The 13,836-nt window shown below is 39.9% G+C and overlaps 1 protein-coding gene across 2 annotated transcripts in view; it reads right to left on the bottom strand.

Annotated features, from left to right (window-relative positions):
* RELL1 (RELT like 1) overlaps positions 1 to 13,836 on the bottom strand; it is a 42,602-nt gene that overhangs the window by 4,830 nt on the left and 23,936 nt on the right. Inside the window, exons 4-7 of one of the 2 annotated variants that reach the window (XM_008169953.4) lie at positions 11,133 to 11,190; positions 8,362 to 8,601; positions 6,338 to 6,485; positions 137 to 170 (exon numbers count right to left, since the gene is read on the bottom strand). In XM_008169953.4, coding sequence (XP_008168175.2) covers positions 6,341 to 6,485; positions 8,362 to 8,601; positions 11,133 to 11,190 — 443 coding nt within the window. In that variant the 3' untranslated portion in view covers positions 137 to 170; positions 6,338 to 6,340. The remainder of the gene's footprint in view (positions 1 to 136; positions 171 to 6,337; positions 6,486 to 8,361; positions 8,602 to 11,132; positions 11,191 to 13,836) is intronic. The other variant, XM_042843443.2, reaches the window with a different exon arrangement.

Raw genomic sequence — 13,836 nt, 5'->3', positions numbered from 1 at the left:
TTGAAAATGCCTTTTTTAATATTAATATAAAATGACATTCCTAAAATTTATCCGTGTCCTGTGCAGAGATGAGAATTTTACCAAGTGGGTAATCTATTATAAAAGACATTCAAAGAGCATATATATACACACCTACCTTAATTATATCACTTCTCCATGGCGCTCTGGTGCTGGAAGTTTAAGATGACACTCATTAATGGGTGTGACAATGATTATACCTACTTATCTTTTGGATTTCTATAAATCCTGTTTCAGTTGTATCTAGTTTATTTGTACTGTGATTTACAGATTTTTTTTCCCCACTAGTAAAAATTATTAACATTATTTGCTGGCAGCACATGGACTATTTGATATGAATTGCACTTGTTATTCATTTAGTAAGGTTAGTACTGTCTCTAAAGTACTGTGTTATCTGTCAAACTTAAACCTGTAAACAAAGGTTATCTGAGGGTAAAAAAGTAATTTTAACTTGCTAAAGACACTTCTAAGAAAATGTCAAAGATAACAGATTCCATCATTAGTTTTAGGATGAAGCAGGCATGTATTCAATTTAAATGGCTAAACTTCAAAGGGACACTTTGAAATGGGAAGGTGCCTTTTTTGTATTCATAGAGATTGGGAAGAAGTTATACAAGGTTTGTAGGATTTTAATTAACTATGGTGTAATAGAGACTATATGGTTATGTGTTTATATTTAAGGTAACAGATGAGAATGTCCAAACATGCTAACCACAGATTTTAAACTTCTTAGAAAAAATTCCACAAGGCAACTGGAATTCAGTTGGAGGGGGAGAAGAAAAAAAGAGGACACTGACTACAGATACTGAACTGTCTATCATGTGAAGTTTTTATCTTATTTAGCTAATAGATTACAATCCAAATGCGAGGTCTGAGCTTGCTAAACTATCTGCAATATTTAGACTAGTTATGTTTGTATTCTGCTTAAAACTTTTTATTATTTTCTCTTTTCTATGCTAAGTAAACTTATACTTTCAAAATAAGTGAAGTTGGTGGAACAGACTGCTATGCTGGGGATAAACTCTGGGAAAGAGGCTGATCTCTGACTTCCAAGAAGGCAGTCAGCATTGACACTCAAGCCTAAACTGGGCAACTGCAGGGCTAACTTCAAAAAAGTGCTGAGACTACGCTGGCTACAGGCAGTTTGAGCAGAGGGAAAACTTCAAGGATATTAGGGCAACTGTTGGCATTATTGTGCAAAACTGCCCTAAAGCAAGAATGCCCCCAGCATATGGGAATCCTCAAGTGGCACAGCAATGCTGTAACAGCTCCTACACCAGCCCAAACCCTGCAGCTGATGTCAGGGCACAGGGCTGCCTCTGCCATATCCCAGTGATCTTCGGCAGCCAGAAATGTCCCCTTCATGCTGTGTGGGCAGCTGGTGCATAGCTTTTAAGATGCCTTTGCACCTCCCTGTCCTGCAACTGCATGAAGTCCTCTTTTACGGTAGCAGAGTATCAGGGTCAAAATTCTCTAGATGTGAATGTATTTCATCAACATATGTTTACTAACTGCAGTCACAAAAACTCTGAACTGGTACCAATCTCTGTTCAGTTTCAGTAAGTCAGGATATTTTCTTAGGAGATAGTAAAAGGAATATGTGGGTTACATTCCTGAAATGACTATTGCTTCAATTTTCTGAAACACAACTGTGAAATAGGATTTTGATTCAATTTATATTAGAACAGCTTTTTGCCAATATGAACAGAAAAAAACAGGAGTCTATAACTATGTTATGGAAAAGTGTTTTAGCCATCAGTCAAGACCTGATTATGGCCTAACACGGTATTAGACTTTTTCCCAGATGATTTGCAAAACAGTTATGTCAGACTGGCATGAACTTTACAAAAGTTTTCACTGAGTCCCTCCTCCACTACTCATATTATTTCTGTTTTCAATAGAGAGAAACCACTTAAATCCTATGGGAGATTCTACAATACAAACAGGGTTGCCTTAGATGGACATTCAAAGTTTCTAGCAAAAACTGTAACAGTATCATGCATTCCTAGAATACAGTCTATTTTTAAATTTAAAAGATACAGTACATTTTAGAGAGCAGCTTTTAGGTAATATGCAGCAATACTGTTTTATTTAACAAATGGAGTCTTAAAACTATCAAGTTGTATGCTATCAAAAAAATTAAAGAAATACAAAACATGTTTGATGTATAGTTTTGTATAGGTTTGAAATAAGACTTTTTTACGGTAACCCTCCAAATGTACTGGAACTCAATTTTTACTTAAACGTTGTGTGTCATTTTTTTGCTGCTTCATGATATATATTACAAAGCCTGGATTTCTTCTTTATTTTTTATTTAAACAAAAACTTAAAAACCCTGCATGGAGGTTAGTGTGCCCAACCTTGTCTTATCCTGGAAGACTTTATGGAGACAGGAGAACCAGTGAAACAAGAGTCAGAGTCAAGAAACAAAGATGAGAACTGAGGGTTTGGTTAGACTAGGAAAAGGAGTTAAGGTTAGTCCCTAGTGTAGTATTAAGTTATCACGGTGACGTTGTGCAGTCTATATGGTTTTATAAAAACATGATAATAAGTGAATATAATGTAACTGGGATAGTTTTATAAAGATTTGATGATAAGTGAATATAATGCAACTGGGATATGCTTCGTGCAAAAGGTCTCTTGTAAGGTATCATTACAAAGCTCATAATCTACTGAGTGTGATCATCCTATCTGTAGAAATGTACCACTCTTGTATTTAAAACTAGAAATATAAAACATAACTCTGAGGGCCTATTGTAATTATGTAAAGTGTGGGCCATTAATGATGGTTTGGAATCTTGATGACTCCCATTAACAAGGACCTGTATATGTGTGTGCTGGCAAGTGGGCAATGAAGTCTTGCAGTGACATGTGATCATGTCACCTGAACTGGAATCCATCTTTAACCTGGTGCTTTTCCAGTGAGGGGGGGTGGAAACCCAGAGGGACAAAGGGTTCCCGCCTTATGCAAAAGATATATAAGTGGGTGGAACAGAACAAAGTGGGGAAACCATCATGAGAAATCCCCTAGCTACCACCTGAGTTGGAACAAGGGCTGTACCAGGGGAAAGGATTGTGCCCAGACTAGGAAGGTGTCCAGTCTGTGAAAGAAACTTATTGAAACATCTCTGAGCGTGAGATTTTATCTGTATTCAGTTTTATTACTGTATTAGGCTTAGATTTGCGTGTTTTATTTTATTTTACTTGGTAATTCACTTTGTTCTGTCTGTTACTACTTGGAACCACTTAAATCCTACTTTCTGTATTTAATAAAATCACTTTTTACTTATTAATTAACCCAGACTATGTATTAATACCGGGGGGGGGCGGGGGGGGGAGGAGTATAAGCTTTATACAGGGTAAAATGGATTTATTTGGGGTTTAGACCCCATTGGGAGTTGGGCATCGGAGTGTTAAAGACAGGAACACTTCTGTAAGCGGCTTTCAGTCAAGTCTGCAGCTTTGGGGCATGTGGTTCAGACCCTGGGTCTGTGTTGGAGCAGACTGGCATGTCTAGCTCAACAAGACAGGGTGCTGGAGTCTCAAGCTGGCAGGGAAAGCAGGGACAGAAGTATTCTTGGCACATCAGCTGGCAGTTCCCAGGGGGTTTCTGTGATTCAACCCGTCACAGTCCCCTTCAGCTACCACCAGCAGGCATCTCAACAGCTGACTAATGTTACACTAGAGACCAAAGTCCTTAAATCAGGAGGAGTCCCCCATTGTGCTAAGCACCATACAAACCATTAAGAATGCCCAGTTCCTATCCCCCAGATCTCAATCTAATCCTTATAATTCCATATGGCAGGCAGGCATGTATTATTATTCCCATTTTACAGCAATGAGAACTGAGGCACAGCGTCTAAACACAGACTGGAATTTTAAAAAGATATCTACAAACTCTAAATAATAAACAAAACTCAATTTTTTCTCAACCTTAAAATGTGGAGTTTTCTTGGTGTTTGGTTTTAAATATTCTCCTGTGAGAATCATAGAATATCAGGGTTGGAAGGGACCTCAGGAGGTCATCTAGTCCAACCCCCTGCTCAAAGCAGGACCAATTCCCAACTAAATCATCCCAGCCAGGGCTTTGGCAAGCCTGACCTTAAAAACCTCCAAGGAAGGAGATTCCATCACCTCCCTAGGTAACCCATTCCAGTGCTTCACCACCGTCCTAGTGAAAAAGTTTTTCCTAATATCCAACCTAAACCGCCCCAACTGCAACTTGAGACCATTATTCCTTGTTCTGTCATCAGGTACCACTGAGAACAGTCTAGATCCATCCTCTTTGTAACTCCCTTTCAGCTAGTTGAAAGCAGCTATCAAATCTCCCCTCATTCTTCTCTTCTGCAGACTAAACAATTCCAGTTCCCTCAGCCTCTCCTCATAAGTCATGTGCTCCAACCCCCTAATCATTTTTGTTGCCCTCCGCTGGACTCTTTCCAATTTTTCCAGATCCTTCTTGCCCAAAACTGGACACAGTACTCCAGATGAGGCCTCACCAATGTAGAATAGAGGGGAATGATCACGTCCCTCGATCTGCTGGCAATGCCCCTACTTACACAGCCCAAAATGCCGTTAGCCTTCTTGGCAACAAGGGCACACTGTTGACTCATATCCAGCTTCTCATCCACTGTAACCCCTAGGTGCTTTTCTGCAGAACTGTTTCCTAGCCATTCAGTCCCTAGTCTGTAACAGTGAATGGGATTCTTCCATCCTAAGTGCAGGACTCTGCACTTGTCCTTGTTGAACCTCCTCAGGTTTCTTTTGGCCCAATCCTCTAATTTGTCTAGGTCCCTCTGTATCCTATCCCTACCCTCCAGCATATCTACCACTCCTCCCAGTTTAGTGTCGTCTGCAAACTTGCTGAAAGTGCAGTCCACGCCATCCTCAAGATCATTAATGAAGATATTGAACAAAACCGGCCCCAGGACCGACCCTTGGGGCACTCCGCTTGAAACCGGCTGCCAACTAGACATGGAGCCGTTGATCAATACCCGTTGAGTCCGATGATCTAGCCAGCTTTCTATCCATCTTATAGTCCATTCATCCAACCTATACTACTTTAACTTGCTGGCAAGAATACTGTGGGAGACCATATCAAAAGCTTTGCTAAAGTCAAGGAATATAACACATCCACTGCTTTCCCCTTATCCACAGACCCAACTTCAACTCAATCACTGTAGTGTGTTTAAGAGCCTTCTGGAAAGTAAATAGCCTTTAAACAGAAGAGAAAGTAACTTGAAAATGTCAGTTTCACTCCCATTTAAACTCAGTTTCTAGTCCATTATTATTTGTACTACCGTAATACCCCTAGAATCCCAGATAGGTGCAGTATAAACTCACGGGGACTTGCCCTAGTAGGGTGTTTCCAAAAGTTAAATGATCTATTCCAATTTTGGGATTGGGAATATCTTGCTATATTAACTCATCATTGTTCTAAATTTAAATATAAACTTAAATGTGGCTTTAATTGGTGTTTGTATGTATTTTTTTTTCTTTATATAGGAATTAGATACAGGGCTCCTGTCAGCTAATTTCTAAGTTATTAACTGGGGGGGAAGGGGGAGTTTTCAGGTGCCTAAGTAGCCCCTGGGATCATAGTTAAAGTTGCCTTTCCACCCCGAACAAAATCGGAAATGGTGCTCCTAACATGGTATGTGCACCATATAGAGATATCAAAGATTCCACAGTTATGGCACCATCTGATACAAGAAGCAATAACCGCAGCACTTAAATTAGAGGAAATAACAGGCATCTCAGATATTCCTGTGAGGCTGTGATCTGCAAGTCTTTTAACAACCACCATTATAAATAAGTTTGGTTCCATGCCCACTCGGTGCTTTGAGCCTCTGCTGACTGCCCAAGTATTTTCCAGTTAGTGCCAGTTGTGATATTGTTTTTTGTACTGAGGACATATTCCTCACCAACACCTGGAATGAAATCAAGTAATTTACAGAAAAAATGAGTAAATACAGATGTTCTTTTACACCTCTTCATTCTTTGGATTGTGGAAGCCACCATAAGAGATAAATGGATTTTATTTCAATTTAAACCTTAAATATAGAATATAAATAAATTATTGGGTAAGAGTCTGGTTGGTTAAGAATCTGGCTGGGTACTGTTAATCTTGACAAATTAACTAAAAGGTGGTAATAAATCTTTATAGATGTATTTTCTCTTTGTGACATTTTTAACCAATGTGTGTTTAAATATGTGGCTATTCATATTCTACCTCTCAACAAAAGAAATCAGTGAGAATATATCTGACCCTCTCACCGGATCCTACTTTCCATGTCAGTCTATAATCTTTAATACCCACCTGTTATTCTGTGCTAGTTCTCCCTCTTGCTCCTTGTCTGACAGGTGTGGCAGGCACTTCTCCATTGACACCTTCAACACCATTAACAGACATCAAGCTTTTCCGCTCTTTGGATGTAGATTTATGCTCTACTTTTGTGACTCTAAATCTGAAACAAGCAATACAAGAACCCACTTAGGATAGGTTGGTTGTTTTTTCTCCAGAAATCAGCTAATCAATCTTCAACATCCCAATGAGGCAAGTATTATCCCAACTACATAGATGGAAAACAAGATATTTTAAAGCGGCATTCCAAGAATACAGCAGGAAGGAAGTCTAAAGTTGGGAATTCCTATCTCAGACTCTAGTGTTTGGACCATACCTACCTCTCTTGGAAAAAAAGAAGATCTCTAATTTTAAGAAAAGACTACACTATTGGTTGAGCAATCATGAATAGTCCAAAAGCCAAAAAAACCAAACTAGAGGGAAAATTGCATCTTCTGTATTTGATACTTACTGTAAAGAAAGTCAAGAGAAGGATGAAGATCTATCTGCAATTCTTGCTCTCTTTTTAGGCAATTGTGTTACTGGATCCACAGCTTTGGATTTCTACTCACACTATGAAGGGATTTTAAAAAATTCCACAGCACAAAATTCTAAAGCCACCTGGCTCTGAGGCAAAGTATAATTTATTAGTGTACTTGACTAGATTAAAAAGAAACATATTAACCATATTAGCCCACACTGAAGTGAAATTCACTTAATTTTGCTCCTTAAGCATCTTCCATTTCCATCCCCTCAAAGAAAGCGTAAACACTCAGAGACATACAACGTCACAGATATCAGGGTCCACATGCAATCCAAGCACTAAACTGCAAATACTCATGTCAACATGCTATGCACATGAGCAGAAGAGAGGAAGAACCTGAGTCCAGGTCTTCTGTGGTTCCTATGATGGTGGAGGAATTCATCCATAAAAAAGATCCTATTATGAGGGAAAATTGGAGCTTGTAGACTTCCCCACCTAAGAGTTATCTCTATCAGGGTGTGTGTGGGAGGTGTGGGGGGTGGGGGGGGGGGGGAGAGTAATATGCACACACGTGTGCTGGAACCCTAAAGCTCTAAAGACCTGAATGTTATTGAAGTATGGGGACCCATCAAGAATTTCATGACAACAGCAGATAAGTTCAAGACGCAGGTCTTCAGGCCTCATTTCATGCCTTCTGGGAGGTGGTACGGGGGGCGGATAGGGATAGCTCAGTGGTTTGAGCATTGGCCTGCCAAACCCAGGGTTGACAGTTCAGTCCTTGATCTGGGACAAAATCAGTACCTGGTCCTGCTAGCGAAGGCAGGGGGCTGGACTCTATGACCTTTCGGGGTTCCTTCCAGCTCTATGAAATAGGTAACCTCTAACCTGAGCAAGGAGACTGTGACTAGGATGGGAAGCCAGAGGAGTCGTGACATGGCTAGATGAAGAAAATGGAAGAATTCTTCCATCTTGCATCTACAGATGGGTTAGATCAACCTAACAACATCACAAAGGGAATGAAAATTTTCATTGCGCAGAGCAATGTAGTTAGAATGACCTAAGTTTTAGGTGTAGACCAGGCCTTAGACTGCAAGTTCCTTTGGGCGGGGGCCGTCTTTTTATTCTGCATTTGTACAGCATCTAGGATAATGGGGTCCTGGTCCATCACTAAGGCTCCAGACACTAATGGTAATACAAATTAATAATTAATCATTAAAATTCTTTAGTTTGCCAGTATGCTCATCCGAATCCCAATAAAAAAAAATTTGATCAAAAAAGAGAACTAGTGAACTGACAAAGTTTAGATTTACAGGTCAGACATCTGATGTCTAGGGAAACAACACAATGCCTCAAAAGTTAATTACAGTCTTGCAATTCCGAAAAATCCATGTGCTGGGCTGTGACAAGAATCGTTACAGAAGTAGGTGATAGCAGCATGTAACTAATCCAACAGTGAGAGTCAGATGAGACAACATGTAAATAAAGCATGAAACAGAACAAAACAGAACAGTCTTACCTTCCCACAGAAAGTACTGTAACTTCTCCTTGTCGGCTTTTTTTAGGTTCTTTAGTTTTGTTGGTTGGCTTTAAAAGGTGCCATCTTTTGTGACTACAGCGACTACAAACATCCTTCTCTACTACTCCCCCAACTGTATGCAAGTGATGGCCACGACAGTTATGTTTTGATGGAGTATCACCTGGTGACAAAGGAGAGCCTGGACTTGTAGGACTGCCTGGAGTGGTAGGAGACACAGGGCTATTTTTAAAAACAAAAAAAATAATTAACAATGTTTAACTTTAGTTGCATATATTTGTTCTTCTTAGAAATAGGGTTTCTTTAAATTTAAATAATTGTCCCACTTTATTCTCTGATCACATACCCTAGGGTTGTATTCAGCTAGTGTTAAATTTAGATTGTTTTTCCCCTCACAGAAGGTAGTTTTAGCTAACAAAAAGATACTTTTCCACAGCAGACTAATGTCAATGATTTATTCCAGCCTTCCCCCGCCCACTTTTACTAGAGAAGAGCACCAGCAGACACCCCCCTCCAGCAAAAGGGCAGTTTTGCAAATTCACATACACATCTTCATTTTCTCTTGTGAAAAGTCAAAGAGAAGCCAAAACCATTTAGTTGTTCAAATTTTAAGTCAACCACACACTCCTGCATCATCAGCAAAGATTATTTTGAAATTGGCCCATATTTGAAAACGGACATCTCTCAAGATTGTAAAGATATTTTCCTCAAAAAATTGCTCCAAGTAAAATAAGAGGTAAAACGAAGGAGAAGGAACAAAGTGTGTAAATAATGCATACAGAGGGCTGATTTACACACAGTCTTTGTACTACTATAATTATATTTGTTTAGAAAATGGTATAATTAAAAGTGGAATCACCCTCTTCAGCATGGCTGCAGTTGTACCAGCCTACAGGTGTTTATATCAGTGCTGATATAGCTAAACATATTTTATCAATACAGACACAAGCACCTTTAGAGACTGGTACAACTGCATTCACACTAAGGGTATGTCTACACTGGCAAGTTTCTGCACAATAAGTTATACCACTTTTATTAAAGCATTGGAATTAAACCGCTGTTGCGTGTCCACACTGTGCTCCTTGTGACTGTGGAGCGCATCCACATTAGCAGCTCTTGCAATGGCAAAGAGAGCCGTCAGTGCATTGTGGTAGTTATTCCACTGTGCAACTGGCCACAGGATGCTTTGGGAGGGGTTTGCAATGCCTCAGGGGGCAGGCACAGCATCACATGATGTAGGTTTCCCAGTCCCATTGTTCCATGGGCATCCTATTACATTGCCAACTGCTTTTCAACTGAAAGGGGGGGAGGGCAGAGGGTGCGACAGGGAGAGTATGTGTGTATGGAGGTGGGGAGAAGAGACACTGTGTTTTGGTGGACAGAGAGTGTGTCAGCATGCTGTCTTGTAAGTTCAGACAGCGGCAGGAAGCAACCAGGACTCAGACAGGGTGAGGGGGAAACCCCCAACATCAGCATCTGCCTTCCTCCCTGGGCTGGCTGGTTCTCTCTCTCTCACACACACACACACACACACACACACACACACACCCTTCTGTGTTCAACAGCACAAGCATTCCACATTAATGGCTTGCTTTCTGTCCCGGAGCAGATCAGCACAGCATACAAGGGCTGTCGGAAACGGAGCTTTAAAATGGGACGGGCGCATGTCTCCAGGGCAGCCAAGTTCAAAACAATGAGCAGAGCAGCCACTTGAGGGATTATGGGACACTTCCGGAGGCTAAATGATTGCCTTCTACGCTGTAATGTGTTTACGCTGCCAATACAGCACTGGACCCTCTGTGCTGTAAGGCTTACGACTCTTGTTGCGGTGTTTTTTTGGCAACACTGCAACTGAGGAGTTTCTGCACACCAAGTGACTTGGTGGTGTGTACACCTCGGTAGTTACACCACAGAAAGCTGCTTTACTGCGCAGAAACTTGCCAGTGGAGACAAGGCTTAAGGAGGGTTGTTCCACTTTAACTTTCAAACTACAAATCAAGCCTCTAGAAAGCTACTCTCTCTTCCCCTCATCTTTCAGATCAGCCTCTAGCAATCTGGGTTAGTCCTCTAGCTGTTAAGTGTTGGGTTAGTTTTTCAAGCCCTAGCCTTGTTTTAAATAATTAAACAAGTGTGCAAAGGCACTATGAGTTACTGTCAATTTTCAGTCCCCAGTATGATAGATTTCTACTGTAAATCTCAATGCATACACACAGAATTGAAAGTTCCTCAGAAAAGTTTCTCTCAGAAGAGAAAGGAAATCTTAGTGAATCAGAGAAAAATAAGAATGAAATCAAAATATTTTCTTTTCAATCAATGACTCGGGCATGTGGGAGCAAAAGAATAGAAAAAACTTGATTAGCAAGTAAAGTAATTTGTGGCAATCTGTACTTTTTCTAATAAGAGATATAGATACCTTGTTTTTATGAAATCAAATGTACATTTCCAGTTTTGATAAAAATGGACACTACATAAACTTACAGGAGTAGTGTTACAAGAATGTATGCATTTTTTATTAAAAAAAAAAAAAGAGTAACTGCATCTTTGAAGTAGCATCCCTGTGATTAAGCTCCCAAATGACTGCTATTGAACGTTATTCAATCTAAAACTAGAGTGAACAAACGTTCAGTTATCATAATAGCATTTAAAGGATTCAAATTTCACTGAGATTTCAGTTTTAATTAACATAGAATCATTGGCAGGGTACATCTTGACATGCAGAGGAAATATACACAGTTAAAATAGAAAGACCTTACCTTTCAGGATCACACACACTGTTATCTGCCACCATGGCCTTTAACATATCAGCATTTGCTGTAAAAAGCATAAACAGAAATTGTTAGAAGAAATGTGTTGCTATGTCCTTGTATAATCAAAAAAGATAGTAAAAAGTAAGCAAGCTGAAGATTCTAATTTTGACCCAGAACCCACTTAGCAAAAGTGCATTAACAGCAATCTCACAGCTGAACTGAAGGGCTCTGAATTTAGTTCCATCTAGACCAGAGAAGTCTGCATTATGGAATCTCCAAAAGGAAAGATGCCAAAGGCATCAAGGTCCCTTCCAGCCTACGATTCTATGAAATGCTGATTTATTGAAATTTATGGGCGTTTATATTGAGAAGGTAAAGTTACTCTTGCTATAGAACACATATCTCAGTCCCAATACAAAGCACATATACACCTCTACCCCGATATAACATGACCCAATATAACACGAATTTGGATATAACGCGGTAAAGCTGCGCTCCGGGGGGGGGCGCCCTGTACACTCCGGCGGATCAAAGCAAGTTCAATATAACACAGTTTCACCTATAACGCGGTAAGATTTTTTGGCTCCCAAGGACAGCATTATATCAGGGTAGAGGTGTATTACTGTCTATGTTATGAGAATGCTTGCCATTAATACCATGCATACAATCTATCAGTACTGATCACTCTGTCTAAAAAGCACTCCCAGGACACAAGTCAAAGATTAGTAGAGTTAATGAATATTTAATTATTTGGATGGATCTCAAAGGAATCATTTCAGCCACCACTAAAATAATGCTGCCTTTTGGTAAAATAAGCAACTGTGTAACAGTGCATACTAGTAGTACACAACCTCAAGTAAACTACTAAGAATTATAGGCAGCTCACACATTCAAAGCCACATATTGAGGGCCAGCTACTCCCAACCTGCACAAAAAAAGTATTCCAATTATAAACAAGTGAATTCTGAATTGCCACCACATCCTCTCTTCAGGGTATTTATGAATGTACAGAAAGGCCTTCAACTGTGAAAAGCCCAAGTTTCCGGAGGAAAATCTGGTCCCATTCCCTTAGCTTCCAGGACATCCACATAGATACTAGCCTTTGCATTGCCTTTGGCATATTCCTAGAGCTGTACTGCTACTGGATCACTAGCTCAGCTATTCACTGCAGATTGGATGCCACAAAGGAGAAGTTAATGGTCTAAGGGGCAGTCTTAACCTGTACGTAAATTTACACTACTAGACGTGCAGTTCAATACAGAGCAGCTACTCCCTGATTAAGGTCCAACAACTCTCTAAAAACCCATGTAATCCCAACTGTGTGATGTTTCAAAGAGCAGATTCCATCAATGTTACAGAGAAGAATGCTACACAGACACCACTCTCAAGTCTGCATAGCTGCTCAGAAGCATTCTTTTCCCCTTCCAAACATTTCTTTCTTTTTCTATTGTATTGTTTAGATACAACCATCACAAAGTAAACAGCAATCTTGCTGTCCTGTTTTCCCTACTTCGCTGAAAACCTTTGCCTCAATCACACATGTGCAGTAATCGGAACTTGCCCCTCCATTTCAAGCCATTCAATGTGATGGTAGTATTTAAATGCTCCCAAATAGGCTTTGACATTACCATTAAGCAAACAATGCTAGTTCTTTTACCTTCTTTTAAAAATAAGGAAATTCAGCCTCTTGCAAAGACTGCAAAGTTAAAAAACATAGAAATGACACAAAAAGCAAGTTTGCAGTTTTGTAGTTCTGTTGGTTCCAGGATATTAGACAAGATGGGTGAGATAATATCTTTTATCAGACCAACTTCTGTTGGTGAAAGAGACAAGTTAAAGTTCTGACATGAACCAACCTTCCAAAAGAAAAAAAATTAACTGTAGATAAGATATGGAAAGTCTCATTCTAAAAAGCAATTTCAGAACATTAAGTGTGTACAAACAAGAACATAAGAACGGCCATACTGGGTCAGACCAAAGGTCATCAAACCCAGTATCCTGTCTACCGACAGTGGCCAATGCCAGATGCCCCAGAGGGAGTGAACCTAACAGGTAATGATCAAATGATCACTTTTCTGCCATCCATCTCCACCCTCTCACAAACAAAGCCTAGGGACACCATTCCTTATCCATCCTGGCTAATAGCCATTAATGGACTTAACCTCCATGAATCTATCTAGTTCTCTTTTAAACTCTGTTATAGTCCTAGCCTTCACAACCTCCTCAGGCAAGGAGTTCCACAGGTTGATTGTGCGCTGTGTGAAGAAGAACTTCCTTTTATTTGTTTTAAACCTGCTCCCCATTAATTTCATTTGATGGCCCCTAGTTCTTATATTATGGGAACAAGTAAATAACTTTTCCTTATTCACTTTCTCCACACCACTCACGATTTTATATACCTCTATCATATCCCCAGTTAGTCTCCTCTTTTCCAAGCTGAAAAGTCCTAGCCTCTTTAATCTCTCCTCATATGGGACCCGTTCCAAACCCCTAATCATTTTAGTTGCCCTTTTCTGAACTTTTTCTAATGCCAGTATATCTTTTTTGAGATGAGGAGACCACATCTGTACGCAGTATTCAAGATGTGGGCATACCATGGATTTATATAAGGGCAACAAGATATTCTCTGTCTTATTCTCTATCCCCTTTTTTAATGATTCCCAAGACAGTATAAGAGAGTATCGGAATGAAGCAAGCCCTATAATATGCT

The sequence above is a fragment of the Chrysemys picta genome, chromosome 5, assembly GCF_011386835.1.
Source record: "Chrysemys picta bellii isolate R12L10 chromosome 5, ASM1138683v2, whole genome shotgun sequence".
Classification (NCBI taxonomy): domain Eukaryota; kingdom Metazoa; phylum Chordata; order Testudines; family Emydidae; genus Chrysemys; species Chrysemys picta.
The sequence above is the reverse complement of the archived record's forward strand: the minus strand, read 5'-3'. Positions and strand labels throughout refer to the sequence as shown.